Source organism: Chelmon rostratus, chromosome 20 (genome assembly GCF_017976325.1).
Source record: "Chelmon rostratus isolate fCheRos1 chromosome 20, fCheRos1.pri, whole genome shotgun sequence".
Lineage (NCBI taxonomy): Eukaryota > Metazoa > Chordata > Actinopteri > Chaetodontiformes > Chaetodontidae > Chelmon > Chelmon rostratus.
This window is the reverse complement of record NC_055677.1, coordinates 7,144,324-7,162,169: the sequence shown is the minus strand read 5'-3', so window position 1 is coordinate 7,162,169 and position 17,846 is coordinate 7,144,324. Positions and strand designations below refer to the sequence as shown.

The following is a 17,846-nucleotide window of genomic DNA, read 5'->3' as shown; positions in this document are numbered from 1 at the left end:
AGCCTAGCTTAGCACAAAGACTGAAAACAGAGTGAAATCAACCTGCCGGCACCTCTGAAGCTCTTTTATTACCAGTATATACCCCTTTGTGAATGCACACCTTGTCATTTTTGCACTTCGTTTTGCAGATACTAGATGTGATTTATTGAGCTGTAGCGCTGCCTTCAGACAAAGCCTGGCTAGCTGTTTTCCTGTTGCCAGTCTTTATGCTAAACTAAGATAACTTGTGCTGGCTGTTGCCTTAGATTTAATGGACAAATATGAGTGGTATCTATATTCTCATCTAACTCTTTGCAAAGAGACTTGAAAGAAATCAGTGAAACTTGTCAAATTCCCAATAGAGGCACTTGAAAGCAGCTTATCTTCTAATTTAGCTCGATTTAACAGTTAAAATCCTTAAACAGGCATACAGAGGAGAATCAGAAGACTTTAAGGCAGGATTACTTATCTTTAATTAGATAACTATGATTAAATCATTATAAAAAAAGTTATTCTGACTTTTTTTGAATTACTCTTTTTGCAGTGTGGTGTCATCTAGATGTTTTTAAGCAGCTTTTCCTCCTGCAGGCAACACTTGCATGAATTTACATGGGCGCTCCACGTCACAGCTGTCCACAGATGTTGATTGAATATTTACGAAGAAGGAGGTTGTAGTGTTATTTCTGTGATCAGTTTAAGTTCTGACAAAGGCACCAACTTGGCAAAGACTGTCTTATTGTTCTGAGTCCCTCCTTGATGAATGTTAGGTTAAAAAAAAACAAACATGTTATTGGTAAACAAATGTTCTCACACAGCAGGAAATGCCAGGAAGTCATGAATGAAAATATCTACACACACACACACACACACACACATACATTCTCCTAATCTTGAAGACTGTGCATTCCTAAAAGCTCTTGAACACACATCCTGTCACCATCCGAGTCCTGCTGCAACAATGATTCTGCAGTGTGTCTGCGTGTGTGTGTGTGTGTGTGTGTGTGTGTGTGTGCGCAGTGAAAACATGTCAGGCAAGAGATGTGTGATGTGACACTTTTTTGGCTGTGGGAGGCTCTCGCTCTCCAGGTGGACCGCTGCATTTCACACAAACACACGAGCACGCACACACACAAATGCTCGCGCACACGCATACACACACAGCTGGGATGCTGGGGTGCTGGATATGGCCCAGCATTTTAGCAGATGGCCTGGGTGCTACGCTATCAGTCACCATAGTAACATGCTCTCTTTTTCCTCTTTCTCTCTGTCTTTCTCTCCCTCTCTCTAGTGCTAAGAGAAGGAAAATGGCAGACAAGATTCTTCCGCAAAGGGTGAGGCTGCATATTTTTACCTTTGTTGCTCTGTTTTTGTGTGTGTGTGTGTATGTGTGATTATCTTTTGTGTGCAGGAGAGAAAAATCCTGGTCGGTTTTTTGATGTCAGGGGTTCTTGGAAGGCGCAGAGGGCCAGATGATTATGTGTTATTTCCAAATGAGGAGCGAGAGGATGAGGGGAGCGATCAGGAGGTTTTAGGGGGGTTTCTTTAAGGTTTCAGCCTCTTATTTGGACGGCGGCTCATTGATTTGAATTGGAATAGTCAGCGGGATATTGCAGAGACGCAACCACAAGTAGAAGCGAAGGAGGTGGCAGAATCACCGCGTTGCCACAGGTGAGTCTGTGCCGACTGAGGTTGTAATTTTCATCCCGTGGTCTCAGTTTTCGGGCCCTGCGCCACGCCATCACCTCACCACGTCCTGGCCAGCACATAGAAGGCTTTTACACAGAGACTATGGAAGTCTGGAGACTGTAAACGCCTTGGCTCAGGTCTTATCCCCTAACATAACCCAGACAGAGAGATAGCAGCAGGCATGGCTGGGGGCGCCACTCCACAATAATGAGTCAGGGACAGGGAATGTCTGCCACACGCCTCCGTCTGCTCGGCACCTCAACCTGGTGAAAGCCAGTGAGATGGCGATAGAGAAGGAATGAGAGGGAACAATGAATGCAGCCATTTAGAAAGAAACATGAAAGAGGAAAGAAGAGGGAGGGAGGAGAAGGAGCGAATGGAGGAGTGTGTGTGCACAGTTTGGTAAGTAAGCAGCAGCCCTTGATGCTCGGAGGACTTTCATCGGTATGGTAATGTCGTGAGTCCCGGCTGGTTGGCTGCACACTCTGCATCTCATTTTTTATCCCCCAGTGTCACCAGGCTGGTGTGGACTAACGTATTAATGGTGAACTGGGCAGCAGCAAAGGGACTCCTGTCAGCTTTATATAAGTTAAAGCATAAAAAAAAGCTTCTGGAGGAAAAAACAAGTCTCACACAGAGAAAATATTGTCTGTTAAAGTTCATTCTACTCCACATACTGGAGCCATTTGAGTCTAATGAAGTCTTTTTATGGGGTGACGAGGTATTAAATCCTTAGCATCCTTCAAAGTCAGAACGTCACAGGTTTATTTCCAGCAGGAGCCGAGAGTCAAACCCCTGGAAGTATTTTTGAGCATTAGCTAGCTTATACCAGAGAGATCAGGGGAGAGCGATGAGGAAACGACAGCTTCAGTTCCTGGACATTTCAGTTCATGGTCCACCACCAGGGTGCTTTGAGTTCAACCTGCTGTATGAACCCTACTGACCTGCCAGCGAGTCAGTCAACGCAAACTGATGCTGTGCAGTCAAACCCTCTGAATTTGATCCCAAACTTCTTAAAAAAATTGCAAATATGTCAGCCTGAATTTGGGGGGAAATGGTATAAAATGATGAACATTTCTGTCTGATGGAAAGGTGCAGCCACTGTCAGACAGTGTGGAATCTTAGCTTAAAGGTTCCTGAAGGAGAAATTAAAGGAATAGTTGGGAAATTTGCTAATTCGGGTTGGATGAGAAGATCACTGCTAGTAGCTGATTAGCTTTAAGCATGAAGACTGGAAACCGGGGGAAATAGCCGGCGTAGCTCTGTCCAAAGATGACAAACTCCATGGCATCATCATTATAACATGTCAGCGTTTGCACAAGTTAAACAAATGAGATATAAAATATTGCCTAGTGAGCTTTAGATGTGCTCAAAATTGAATTTTGTTACCTTTGAACAGAGCCAGGCTAGCTGTTTCCCTCTGTTTCCAGTCTTTATGCTAAGCTAAGCTAACTGGCTGATGTTAATGGATATGACAATGGTATCAGTCTTCTCACCTATGCATTTTTCCTTTCCTCTTATTCAAATTCTTATACCATTCCTTTAAAGGACATCACAGTATGTTACAGGGCTGAATGTCCTTGCAACGAGACCCCCTGCAGCACCAAGGCAGGACAGACACCTAATCTGCTTAAGCCCTTTAGTGATATTCAGATAGTGGAAGTGAAGGAAAATCTGGCTCATAAATCTTTTGTGATCATCTGCAGTTTTTTTACGTCAGGTTGTTTCCCCTCTGAGCAGATCCGTGAGCTGGTCCCGGAGTCTCAGGCCTACATGGATCTGCTGGCCTTCGAGCGCAAACTGGACCAGACCATCATGCGCAAACGTGTGGACATCCAGGAAGCACTGAAGAGACCAATGAAGGTAAGGACAAGAAAACATGCACATGCACTGAAAGGTCTTTTAATAGATTTAGTTTTTCACCCTTTTTTTTTAGTTTTGTTTCATCTTGAAAGACAGAAACATCTCTTTTCAAGTGGAAAGACCTCTTGACTCTTGTCATATTAAAGCACTTTTTAAAATCTGCTGTTATATTGAGCTAATCAGTGCAGGGCACCTGCAGTGTGACATTTTAATCACATTTTTTGTGAATTGTCCGTTTAAACTGTGCTATTTCATGTGCCCTTGTGTCAGCAGCAAAAGCGTAAACTGAGACTTTACATATCCAACACCTTCAACCCTGCCAGACCTGATGCTGATGACTCAGACGGCAGCATTGCATCGTGGGAACTGCGGGTAGAGGGGAAGCTGCTGGATGACGTGAGTCTTTCTCATCTACAATACACACCGCATTCACACTGACTTACACAGTCAGTTTAAATGTGAAATAACTGCGTTTTCTGTGCTGCTGTGCAGCGTTATATCACGTCTGGCAGATGTATTCGGTGTGAGTCAAACGGCTGCTTGTTCTTCTAAAAATTAACTGAGATCATAATCTTCCCGTTTAGTATGGAAGTGTGCCCCTCTGGGTCGTTTTTGGCCAGCAGTCACGCTCTGCGATGATGCGCTCAACACAACTTGGGACAGAAAAGTATCGACTGGCTCGGAATATAAAATGAATGATTGATGTTGTGCAGGGTGTTTGCAGAGACTGTAGATGCGGCATGAAAAGCAGGGCGATCTTACGTTTGTTTTGCACCGTAAGCTTCAGAGCAAGGCCGTCATTTCACAGCAGTAGGAAGCATTTAAGTTTCACAAACCACAGATATTTCTGGTCGAGCTCGGAGGAAGCGGACCCTGAGAATGTGTAGTGTCTCACTTTCTTTGTGATCTCACTTAGTCTCTTGTGGGTTTTTGTTGAGTAACGTTGCTATTAGAGACGACGCGGTGATAAGTGTTTGTTTTCGCATCTGTACGTGTTTGACGTGCGCGATGTGTCTGATTTTAGACGTTAACTGACCGCCTCTCTGTGTCTGTTTCGCAGCCGGGGAAGCAGAAGAAGAAGTTCTCTTCGTTCTTTAAGAGCCTCGTGATCGAGCTGGACAAAGAACTCTACGGTCCTGATAACCACCTGGTTGAGGTCAGTACAAACATGGCTGCTGCACCCTGTGCGCAGAGGAAGAGGCTCATTTAAGAGCTGCACCTGTTTAACCTTTCACCTGCTCTTACAAAATGACTGCACACTTTTAATGTTTGTCTCAACAATCAGTGTTTTTCTCTTCATTAACATACAGCCTCTGACTCGCATGTTTTTGTATTTAATCTTGCACTTTTAGTCACAAAAAACAAACCTGCTTACATCCTCCTGCGACATGAAGAATCTCCTTATTTCCCAAAATGTTGAACTATTTAAGTGCTTGGACAGTGACACTTGTTTGTGTTGTTTTGGCTGTGTGCTCCAACTCACTGGATTTGAAATAACACAGTGATTATTGGGGTGAAGCGCTGAATTTCAGTTTTAATGGACCTTTTTCACAGCAGATTTGTCATGGAAGGAAATGCACAGGTGAAGATAATTTCTTGACCACGCTCAGTTCAATGAAGGCCCGCCCACACAGGTGTTTTTACTTATCTTGCCTGATAAGACTCATATTCCTTAAACAAAATGCACCAAAGCTTTAATGTTTTATTTCCTCAGCACTTTTGGACAACATTCACACCTGGATAACTTGCCTATTGGTCACTTCGTAGGTCAGTGTTTTCATTTGAGATCACGTCTTTTAGCAGCAAAGTTCTTTTATATGCTGCACAAATCAGCGAATCAGACTGTTTAGCCATGCAGTCAGGGTCAGTGACGGCCTCTTCATCATGCAGGGGGAGAGACGCTCATTGAAAATTCTTGTTTTATGATGTCTGGTTTAGTCGTGAGCTATAATCACCCCAACTAACCTGCTCCTTTTTACATCCCCATCGGATAAATAGAAAAACAGACGGAGAGAGCGGACTGCCCTCTCTTCTTTTTAATAAATTGATTTTCTCTAACAACATAAAGGAGAGAAGGGTTTTTTTTTTCTTTCCAACATTGCAAGGTTGCTTTAACATGCAGGTGTGAAAGCTGGAGAGAACAAGTGCTTACTTATTAAAAAACAATCATTAGCCGCCCTTCACTTTATATCTTCACAAAAAGTATTGACTGTAAAAAAAAAAAAATCCCACTTTAAGAGTTTGAGAGTGAAAATTATGACTTCTCAAGGTTCCTCCTTTTAAGAGGGTATTTTAGCAAAGCACTCAGGTGCTTCGCTTTGAATGATTTTCCATCAAAAGAAATTTTTCTCTACCTTGAGGTACAATCAGTACTTAATCGTTCTGAGTCAGCCATTGATTGGAGGAAAACATTATTGCATGCCAAGTTACTGCAATCCAATGTACAGATGGTGTTTTAAGTGCTTTTTCATTCCAGCTTTGGAGCAGTTAAGATAAAATGTGTATGTAAATAACATTTCATCTGCGGTTCTGATACTGTATACGTAAACACAAAGACTACAACGCAGCATCTTATGGGAGTAGTTGTGTTTGTCCGGCCTGATGTTTAGTTTTTCCCTCTTTCACTTCAAGACTGTGATGACGCTCAGCTGCGCAGCCACATGTTTAACCTTTTGCTAATCAGCCAATGCAGTGTCTCGGTGCGTCAGCCTAACGTCTCATCAAAGCACAAACTTAACACTATAGGTGAAAATCAAGCCTGTTAGATACAGACACACTCAAGTGGCTTGTTTTGTTTTTGCACATTTGGTTATTGCACCAACAACAGTCTGTAGTTAGTCTGTAGTCAGGAAGAAGCGTCCTCAGGCGTTATGTATTAAGAGTTTAACACTCAAAGAGGCTAACATCTGCATGCTAACAGTGCTAACAGTTCTCACAGTGACAGTGCTAACATGCCGATGTTTAGCAGGCATGATGATTACCATATCACCATCTTAGCTTAGCATTTGCTAATAAGCACTAAACACAAAGTACAGATGACAAAATGTAATTCGTTTTTGCAGGTATTTGTTCATTAAGTATTGAACAAATTTTTATTTTGTCAGTGCTAGTTATTAAAATTAAATCTGAGGGCAGGTTCCATTATTTGGAAATTAAGATATTTTTCCTGGGAAAATCTGTTGAATTCTGACATGTTTAAATCTCTCTGGTCATAATATCCATTGAAAATAATTCCAGAGTTAGATGTGAAAATACTCTGTCGCTACACGCTGTCCGCCGTCCCTCTCGCTCCTCTCCCGATATTTTCACATCCAAATCAGTGAATTAATGGTTTATTTCGACCAAGCCAGACTTGGTGGTGATTGTTGGAACAGCAGAAAGATGAACCGAGAAGGTTCTGTTTAGTTGTATTCTGTGTCTGTTGAGTTTAAATGAAGTGTGTTTTATTATGATAAAATTACTGTTTCTGTAAATGGAGTCTGGTGAGAGTGATATAGCAGCTGTTTCTGGTTATACAAAAAGGATCTTTAACAAAAAAGGGATCCTTTCCAAATTGTTGTCAGACACTGAGTACAACAATCTGATAGAAATCTCCAGTGTTTCCAAATGGAAACCTTGCTTGAGGGCGACATAAATGTGTGAAACACATTTTACAGCAATCCATCAAACAGCTGTTGAGACATTTCTCCATAAGCCATGAATGTGAACCTCTAGTGACGTTTGAGGGACACACCAAATGACACCAAAGTCATTACGATACATCCTTTAGAAACCATGGACTTCTGTACCACATTTGATGGAAGAAGATAGGCCAAACAGCTGACATTGTCACACTGAGCCGTGCCGCTATCGAGGCTGAAGAACTCGCTGTGTGGGTGTGGTTTGACCACATTTGACTCACACTGCTGGAGACATAAGTAAACATCCACACAACTGTCAAATGCTGTTAAATCCCTGAAATATGTGACATCAACTTTGCCAAACTAAGTCTGCCCACTTCAAACCAAAGAGAAAACAAAAATATCAAAAACCTCTCATGTAAAATAACCAAAACTCTTCTAAATTTGGCAGGAAAAAGTGTCTTGTAGGATCAGCTCGCTCATAGTAAGAGGAAATGAGGTATTCAGGGTCTTTAAAGCAGGAATTCATTAGAGATTCTGATTAATAAAGTGTGAAAGAAACAGATAATGAAGTGTGAAGCTAACAAAATAATCATTCAGTCTGAATCAACCGGCCCAGTTTGGCGTGTGTAGTCAACGTGTGGCGGTTCGATCTTTCAGTGGCACCGCACACCCACCACCCAGGAGACGGACGGCTTCCAGGTGAAGAGGCCGGGAGACGTGAGCGTGCGCTGCACTCTGCTGCTGATGCTGGACTACCAGGTGAGGGGCCCGGGGCCACACAGTCTCACAGCGCCTCACAACTCTATCCTGAAATAGACTCTCCTCTCTTTCAACTCTGTGACTAATGCACGGCATGAAACCGGCTGTTGTAGTGACAACCTGCAGGCCTCACATCACTGATAACCACCAGTGTACAGAAACATTACAGAGGCCATTTAGGACTCCATTTTTGAACCTGACATCCGTTTCCACGCTGGGGGAAATGTGATAAGGATGTCAGATGTGATGGAGCTGATGTAAAGGCTCTGAGGTGGGCGGGCGGTTGTAACAAGTGTTGTAACGCGTCTCCACAGCCTCCCCAGTTTAAGCTGGACCCTCGCCTGGCCCGCCTGCTTGGCATTCACACTCAGACCCGCTCCTGCATCATCCAGGCCCTCTGGCAGTACATCAAGACCAACAAGCTGCAGGACTCCCATGACAAGGAGTACATCAACTGTGACAAGTATTTCCAACAGGTATGGGCCCCTCTGTGTGCTATAAATCACAATGTTGCATAAAAGAGTGTGATGATTAATGAGGTAAGAAAGAAAAACATTTTGGCCTTTTCTCTAATATTTGATCTTTAGTGACGATATTACAAATTAGAATTAATTTCCAATTCTAGATTAATTAATTTCTAACTCTAGACCAGAGTAGTATCATGATTGGGTATGAAAGGAGCATCCTGGAAAGGCTCAGTAACTCACAAGAAAGGTTCACCACTTTGTGAACACATGATTGAATAAAGGATGTTAATACATGAGCTCAGGAACACTTTGTTAAACTGCTGTCAATAAACACAGTTCCTTCCCAAATAACTGCAAACCACTAGACCTAACTAGACCAACCACTAGTTTAATCTTTAACAACTTTTATTCCATAAACTGATTTTGTGATCTTATTTTGAAAAGTACAGGTGTCAAAAAAATGTTTTGGAGTATAAAGTACAATATTTCCCTCTGATCTGCAGTGGAGCAAATGTTTAAAGTACCTAAAATGTGTACTTAAGTACATAACTGATAAAACAAAATGTTATATCACTGCAACATGAGCAATATGAAACATATCTATGTTGCAGTACTGACCTCTGTAATTTCCAGGTTATACACTCTCCACAATAGACAGACCAGTTTTCTGCTCTGTTTCTATTCTATCGCCCATCTATTATCCGACTTGCTCTTCCACCCCCCACTTATTGGAAAGCTGGATAGAAAAGTCTGTGTCCACTTGCCTTTCTAGCTAAATCAATCGGCCCATGACGGCATTTTCAGCCATGATTCTAAATAGACATAATAGAAAGTGTTCCTGCACATGTGTGTCTGCACTTTCTCACAGGTGTTATCTCTTCCCCCGCAGATATTCGACTGCCCTCGGCTGAAGTTCTCTGAGATCCCTCAGCGTCTCACCAACCTCCTCCTACCCCCCGACCCCATCGTCATCAACCACGTTATCAGGTAGATTCCTGCTTTACTGTGTAGAAACGTGGAAGGCCCATTGCGGATTAATACCGATATAAAGAAGTCTAAGGAAGAGCTTTGTACTGAACTGGAGGTCCTCGTGCTCCTCGATTCATTCAGGTTATCTCTGAGGAGAACGTTTGTTTCTCTCAGTGTGGCCTCAGGAGTTAGAAAATATGTTTTCTAAGTTGATTTTGATAAATTTTTCTTACTTTTTCAGAAAACTTTATTGCTCAACATAAAAATAGAATCATTGTAAATAAAAAGTGGACATAAACAGTACGTGGCAACAGTTTACTGTACAACAAAACACCATATTAATGTTTTTGGTAGGACTCTGGACTGTTATCATTCATTATTACTACTTTTTGCTATTTTATTATTATGTATATCATCCTTTTACTGCTCGCTATTTTATATATATTATATTATATATATATCTATCTATCTATCTCCCTATCTCCTTGGAGATAAATAAAGTATCTATCTATCTATCTATCTATCTATTTATTCACTATACTAAAGGAAAAAAGGGAAAGAAGCATCTGATGTGGGAACAGAATTGTTGCATGGATTCAGTGATCTTGCAGCCATGAATGAGTCATGATTGTCAAATGATTTTTTTTAATGGTCTCTTTCTTAAATGGTTGCTCCCTGTCAGCGTGGATCCCAACGACCAGAAGAAGACGGCCTGCTACGACATCGACGTGGAGGTGGAGGACCCCCTGAAGAGCCAGATGAGCAGCTTCCTCCTCTCCACCGCCAACCAGCAGGAAATCGCCTCGCTCGACAACAAGGTGAGATCGCCGCCGTGGCACAATACGAACTCTGGATTGACTCCGCTTCACCTTTGATGCTGTAAATCACACCGGGGTGATGAGGACGCTGCAGTTTATGGCACGCACCCTTTTACAGTGGTTTTTGTTTTATTGCACTAGCTTGCTTGCGGTGGATTTCACGCCCTGCTGATTTAAATGTGGGAGCTGCTGTTAATGTTGGACCGAGATTTAGGTTTAACAGAGAGATTTTAAATTTTAAGCTGACAGTTTCGTCAGTGGCAGGTGGGTGTGGGCGAGCAGGAAGGACGGGTGGGACAACAAAACAATCAGTGGCAACAAATATGGCTGCTTTTATTACATTAAGACTTAAAATGCTTTGAATTCAGCTTTTTATCTCAACACATTCATCCATCTTTTAATTTCGTCTTGTCAAAATGAGTCAAGCTCTCCTGAATGAAAGTCCACAAATCTGATGTGAACATCTTTAAACTTAACACTGAACCTAATTCTGTCTTCTTAACTTTATGCTTGCACTTAGAACATAGAACTCGCCCTAATAACCACATTCCTGCACAAGACCTGTGTGTCTGCACAGGAACATATATGCTGTGTACTGCTTTCCTGCAGTGCTCAAATAAGAAAAAAGATGCTATGTCCAAAAATAAGTCTTACATATGGTTAAATGTATCAGGAAATTGTCTTAAAAAGCATTAATTTTAGTGTCTTATTCCTTTGGACGCTCTGTATGTGTGCACACAGAATTTTCTTACTCCCTTCATTTTTTTTTTTTTAAACTCTGGCACTGTTCTGCTTTGTGGGAGATCATTGTTCTGCTGCGTTTTGTATTTGCATGATGGCAGAGGTATATGTGTTTGTGTGTGATACGCTCACTCACACATCTGAGGACAATTACGACACTAAGACAACCAAAAAAATTATATATATCAAGAGAAGAAGCCTTTGCACACTTGTGCTATCACTTTATATTAAGGTGCACATATTCACCGTTAACAGATGCTTAATAGCAGCATATTGGCTCTTTATTGGTCATTATAAAGCACTTATTAATGCATATTCTGCATGACTACTTCACCAGTTCAGTCACCCTTATTCCACTTTTAATCTTCATGTTTACATCTATAAACCCATCATTTCCTGATGAACTGTGTGTTGCAGTTTTTTACTCACAGTTAAATGAATGAATGTCTTTTCTTGACGTCCAGTATGTTACTGCTCCTCTCTCAGATCCACGAGACCATCGAGTCCATCAACCAGCTGAAGATCCAGAGGGACTTCATGCTCAGTTTCTCCAGGGATCCCAAGGGCTACATCCAGGACTGGCTCAAATCCCAGAGCCGAGACCTCAAGGTTCGACGCCGCTATTTATATGCGCGCACGCTCATTTCCTTTCCTAACTTAAAGTCACATTGAAGCAACCTTTGTTTGACTTATGTTCTGGGTGCTGGGGATGGAAAATGAAATGCAGGAGGAGCATTCATGAGTTTAAATGAATGAAACCGTTTCTGAAACCATTTTATTTACGCCTCAGAGTAGAGCATGAGGTAACCAACAAAGTCTGCCTCTTCATTTTGTCCTGCTAGTCATTTTCACTCTTAGTGCGATCGTTCATGATTCTGCCTTCTCATTGGCTGCAGCTGATGACAGACGTGGTGGGGAACCCCGAGGAGGAGAGGAGGGCGGCGTTTTACCACGAGCCCTGGTCCCAGGAGGCCGTCAGCCGCTATTTCTACTGCAAGGTGAGGAAACGCCGCCTGACTCGTGTTTTGCACTCACACCACAACAACCCGCTGACTCGGCCTCTACGTGCAGATGTATACGCACACGTGTTCATTCTGCTTTCAGGGTGTCCATCCGTCTGTCCCATTCTCGTGAACATGATATCTCAGGAGCTCCTTCAGGGAATTCCTTCAAAATTTTTGCACAAATGTTCACTTGGACTCAAGGATGAGCTGATTTTGTTGATTTGGGTTGTCAGAGGTCACATAATTCTGACTGCCTCATAGGATAAAATGATGATGGGATGACAGACAAAGACAGACTGCCTGCACTGAGATCACAGCGGATTTGTGTGTCCACCATCACCAATCTATCTGCATTGGTTGCTGCGGTAATGACGTAGGCGTCAGTAGCCATGTATGCTGGTGACGCGGCTTTTCAGCACAGAAGAATGAGACGTTCCAGCTTTTTCTGTGCAGAAGCTTCCCCCCCAAGTACCAGCAGACAAGTTATTACAGTGTCTGTCACAGCTCTGCTAGTAGCAGCATGGATTCTGATGCTCTTCCATCACTCTGGATTCGATGTTGTCACACTGAGACGCATCTGTAGGAATCCGATCGCGTTTCATGTGTTGTTTTGTCGTCCAGACTTTCTGAAATCAATCCGGACACAATGTGGGTGAAAAAAAAACAGATCTGACCTGCAGTCTGAACAAGGCCTTTATATCCAAAAGGTCAAAGGTCAGCTTCACTGTGACATCATTATGTTCTGTCCATTATTCAGCACCATAACAATAAGAAGATTGTGACCATATTTCACTTTTAGTCAGATATTGAACTGGTGACACTAATCTTGGTTCATTCTCCTTGAAACTGTGCTGACTGTAGAGATCTTCTGTGCGGCCGGTTGAAGGTGTGTGTGAAGCATCCACGTTCTTTGCAGCAGCATTCATATTTGAAGCATTGTAGTCACCACAAGCTGACTGGTTCTGCTGATATTGACCTTCAGGTGATTGTTGATGCACCATGTGATGAAGCTCTCCATCAGTCCTCTGTGCTCCTCTGGAGAATAGTCTCTAAGTGAAGACAGCATGTTTCTACCTGGAAATTACTCTCTGTCAACATAGAGATAACTTCCATTTCAATACCTTTTATTAAATTCCTTCAAAGTCTTCTCTCCATATATTATATGGGTGTGGACAGACATGGATTTAAATGCAGCTCGCCTGGTTGACAGAGGAATGAAACCGCGGGGTGTTAATTCTAGTTTTTTCTTTTCTTTCCTCGACAGATCCAGCAGAGGAGACAGGAGCTGGAACAGGCCTTAGCTGTGCGCAACACCTAAACCAGGACCCTCCTGAATCCCTGCATCTGATTTCAGAGCTGTGTGTGTGTGTGTGTGTGTTTGGACGTGTGTGAGGCCATCGCTGTAGTCTGGTGAAACCTTATACCTCTAAAAATGTCGGTAAACTAAAGAAATAATTGCCTTGTGTTGACGACGCCAAATCAGAGGTTTTTCAGAGGTTTTGAAATTAGAAGAGGAGGCTTTCCCCTCGCGGCAGCGGTGACGTGCACGTATGGAAGCCGGATCTCGTCCCGTTTTTTGTGCCGGACCGTGAGGACATGGTCATTAACCGCATGTATTCATCCCCCCCTCCCCTCCAGAGGTCAAGCCCCCAGACCACAGGCATCCTCAGACTCACCACCTCATAAACAAAACCTCCTCTTCCATCCGCTACACTCTGCTTTGTAAATATGTCTAAAGACGTCAAGAGAAAACTCTGGACCGGCTGCTCACACACACACACACGCACATACACGCACAAGCACACACACACACACGCACACACACACCGCTGTGTTTTTGGACTCTCATCTCAAAGAGTTTGCTACTGTGACCGTCTGAAATGTAACATGATGTAAGCCGGTGTCACAGCCGATCCTCGCGGCGCTCTGGATGAGTCTTCATATTTTATGTTCTCCAGCTCTTTTTTTGGGGGGTGGGGGTGGGGGTGGGTGATTGTAAGTGTGTGTGTGCGCGTTTTCATTTGTTCTCATTAGGAGAGGAGCTTTCAAAAGATTTATTAATTACACCAGCAAAGTGGAGATTACAGTGTGACACATTGGGTTGCAGGGAATCAATGCTATCTGTAAACGTTATTTTTTTTTCGAGTGAAGTCATTGGAAAACCCCCAGCGTGTCTCATTTCAGCCTTATTCGCCAGTCTCTTTACAGTAATTCCTACCACAGTGTTAGTTACGTGAACTGAAGTATTATCACATCAACAGCTCCGTGTCTGTTTAGAGCAAGAATAGCGTTTTAATGAAGGATAAACAAGCATCGATCATCACAATAGTAGCTTTTTTCTTCACTTAATCACAGCGAAATGACAGATTCGCCTCTACATGTCGACTGATCTGTCTCGTCAGAGTCGCTCACTGCCTCTTCCTTGTGTAGTATTTTGCCAGTTAATGTCCTGAAGGTGTTACCAAAGGTTGCAACGAAAAGAAGAGAACATGGAAACAGAAATGGAGTCCTCACCTGGGTTTAGCATAAATTGCCTCGTTTTAACAAATGTGAACAGTTTGGCTGGTTTCAGAGAGAATTTACTCCCAAATGTTTGCGTTTTGTAGCCAATTAGGCTAGTTTTTAGTAAAAAAATAAAAAAAACTTTCATTGAGGAGTTAAACCCAGGTCCGGAGAATCGTGTCCATTTCACTTTTTATTATGTTACATGAAGAAGATGTTTTTTTCTTTTCTAGAGATGTGAATGTAAATACGTTTTTGCCCTTCAGAGGGCCAGCTGTACAGTATACATCAGACGACAGATCTGCGTGTGTTTGTTTCTAGGGGGGGAGTTACATGGTGCAGTATGGGAGCTCCATGAGTTTTGAATTAGTAGGGCAGGAATGTTAGTGTTCCTCTGTGTACTATCTTGGGTTGGGGTGATTTATTTTAGGTCCATCCCGAAACTATCGTGGGAGCTAGAAGCTGCAACAAAGAAAGACCTCTCTGGCTTTCAGTCTGAGTAGCTGTAACACGTGATATAATCTGCACCCATCTCCTTTTACACTTTTTTTTAAATGACACTTGACTTATATGTATATGTTGAAATGTCAGATGGAGGATATTTTTTCTCTGCAGTCAGTTTCTAAGTGGAACCTTTTTCTGGGGTTTCTTTGCACTGTGCTGTAATTCCTTGTTGGGACTCTCTTTCATCCTGGGTGAGACCCTCTTTTAGTATCCCAGCATACACAAAACGTGATTGGATGATTTCACAATGACCTATGCATGCTCCATGGACATTAATTAATACATCTGATGAGAAAGTATGTGTAAATATAAAAAGCCGGCATAGCAGTCTGTGTGATGAGCGAAAGACTTGTTGAAATGCCTTCTGGAAACTTTTTTGCCAAAAATGATATGCCCTACCAGCAACTAACTGTAGGTGTGATTTTTCTGAACTGTGTTTTTGTTACTAAGTTATATTAACTGCACTCATTAGAGGAGAAACAGTAGTCATTGGTAGTATCTTAGTCCTGTGTCTGACCTGGAGTGATGTGTCTTTGTATGGCCAGGGCATTCACATTGTTGTCATACAGTCACTGGTTCACTAGCACCCTCTTGTGGAGGAAACTAGAAGCTGCAACTCCTGGGTGACCTCAGCTTTGAGCATCACAGTATGAGAATATCTGACAGAAATGTTAGCAGACTACTGTGTCTCCTGTTACTAAAACCCTGACATACTGTTGACATGTTCGTCCCACTCCCTGCATGTGTTTGTGAAGAGTGGGAACTGCTCTTTCTCTCTGTTTACACTGTTGTCAGAGCGTCACCAACGGGGAGATAATCGTATACATAACGCTGTATATCTGTAAAGATATAAGTCTTTTGGTGATTCTACAAGAAAGGAGAAAAAAAAGGGAAAACAGCTGTGACGTTGCGAGACAGCCTGGATGTAAATAAAGAAGCGCTTGCCAAAGTTTGTAAATGCCATGCTATCTAAAGTGTCTTTTTTTCACCCTGATCACCACGTGTCGACATTTAGGCACTTTTTTGTGCACATGATAGAAACTTTACACGGACCACAGGTTCCCCCTGCAGGCGCGTTGTGATACATAATGTGATACACTGAGCCTCTTAAAGCTACATAACTTCAAAAATTAGGCTAGAAATGCTTTAAAATGCATCAAAAATATAATTTCAAATAAATGTCAGGAAGTGAAGCTTCAATATGTGATGTCTCTGACTCCATATGTAGACAAAGGACAGAGAACATGAACTTCGAGTTCAGAATGAGACTCTTTTTTTTTACCTGGTTTAACAATCCCGGATTGATATTTTTATTTGGAAGTAATGACTCAGCATTCTGGAGGAATATTATCCAAGATTCAGTGATATATACACAGTACATGCCATTGGCAGTGGTTGAGAAAATACCCAGATCCTTTACTGAAGTAAAAGTACTGAAATTTTTAGCTTGTTAAGCAGCATTTTACTGTTGCAGCTGCTCAAGGTAAGTCCAGGTAAAAGGTAATGGGAGCCATTCATTTAATCTTTAACAATGTATTTACTTTTATTATGTTTTCTTAATCAGTAAAGTAACTAGTAACTGCAACTGTCAGATAACTGTAATGGAGTAAAAACACAATATTTCTGTAAGTGGAGTAGCACAAAAATAGAAAGACTCAAGTATGTCAAAAAAAATGACAGCACTTAAAGTACAGTACTTGAGTAAATGTACTTAGTTACTTTCCACCACTGCTTATTGGGATTAAAGTAATCCAACTGCCTCGTTTCCACATCTGAAGGTTATAAAAGATACTTTTAACAAAGTGAACTGGGCTGCAGTTAGAAATCAATAAAGTGATGAGACAAAACTAAAACGTTGGGCTAGATAATGGATCAACGGTATTTATCTTATATGTAATGTGACTGCATATCACTGTACACACTGCTGCAGTGATCGCACATCTCTATCTGATGAGTAATTCACCCAGGAACATGTATCACGCTGCAGCTGGACCTCTGGCAGGTGTGTTTCTGCCTGTTCATCACCTGCAATCAAACAACTCGCTGTGTTTCAGTGTTTGAACCACAGTCTCAAAGCATCTGACTTTCACTTGATTAATACAGTGAGTTACAGCTGGATCAACACAGCAATCACAGGATTGATGGAGTCATCTGTTTTCACCAATCTGTGCACACTTCAAGGCAGAAGACGACTGTAGCTGCTGCAGCATGTTATGACCTTTTGGGGTCTTAATGTACTTTTAATAACAATTTTAGCTATAACTTATATACATACGATATATATACATTGAGTCACAACACAACTTTCATACAGGTCTTCCTGTGTCTAAGACTAATCCTGTACGTATGAGCTTGACGTAAGGTCGTCTGATGAGCATATATAGTGGTAATCCTACTCTGCAAACAGTTGTGCTTTTACCGCTGCCATCAAAACATGATTCCCCTGACCTGTGTGTGATCAGTAGGGTAATCTATCTGGACTCTGATTGTGGGTAAATGATTAAACAGATTAAACAAACACGACTTGAATAGATTCCTCAATTGCAACCTTTGATATCCAAATCTTTTCAATCACAGCAGAACTCCATTTTTTCTGTATTTCTACCATTAGCTGTGAGGTGTGAAAATGCAGACGCAAATAATTGTGCAGCCCTGCTAACTTCCCCTTCGCTCTCACACACTGCGTCAGTATAGTGTTGATTTTCTGCTCGTGCTCACTGGTAGGTTATATTTCCTGCGTGAGCAAGGCGTTCCTCAAGGTGGCAGACAGGCATTTTATTGTTCAGACCTCAGCACGAGGGAGCAGGTGGAGGCCTTTCCACAGCGTACTGCAGCAGTGCTGCAACGCTGACTGCAGCCCCGCTCCCACCTCAGAAAGAGCCTCTTTCACTCTGCCGCTCCACTCTTCTCTCGAGCCAGTGGAGAAGTTCT

At 42.2% G+C, this 17,846-nt stretch overlaps 1 protein-coding gene across 5 annotated transcripts in view; it reads left to right on the top strand.

Annotated features, from left to right (window-relative positions):
- The window catches only part of smarcd3b (SWI/SNF related, matrix associated, actin dependent regulator of chromatin, subfamily d, member 3b), a 40,589-nt gene extending 26,751 nt beyond the window's left edge, over nt 1-13,838 (top strand). For 3 of the 5 annotated variants that reach the window (XM_041961556.1, XM_041961557.1, XM_041961554.1), the window contains 11 exons: nt 1,268-1,310; nt 3,406-3,528; nt 3,799-3,924; nt 4,589-4,684; nt 7,809-7,910; nt 8,225-8,386; nt 9,267-9,364; nt 10,029-10,164; nt 11,392-11,514; nt 11,802-11,903; nt 13,174-13,838. In XM_041961556.1, coding sequence (XP_041817490.1) covers nt 1,268-1,310; nt 3,406-3,528; nt 3,799-3,924; nt 4,589-4,684; nt 7,809-7,910; nt 8,225-8,386; nt 9,267-9,364; nt 10,029-10,164; nt 11,392-11,514; nt 11,802-11,903; nt 13,174-13,227 — 1,165 coding nt within the window. In that variant the 3' untranslated portion in view covers nt 13,228-13,838. The remainder of the gene's footprint in view (nt 1-1,267; nt 1,311-3,405; nt 3,529-3,798; nt 3,925-4,588; nt 4,685-7,808; nt 7,911-8,224; nt 8,387-9,266; nt 9,365-10,028; nt 10,165-11,391; nt 11,515-11,801; nt 11,904-13,173) is intronic. The other 2 variants (XM_041961558.1, XM_041961555.1) reach the window with 1 other exon arrangement.
- The last annotated feature ends 4,008 nt before the right edge of the window (nt 13,839-17,846 follow it).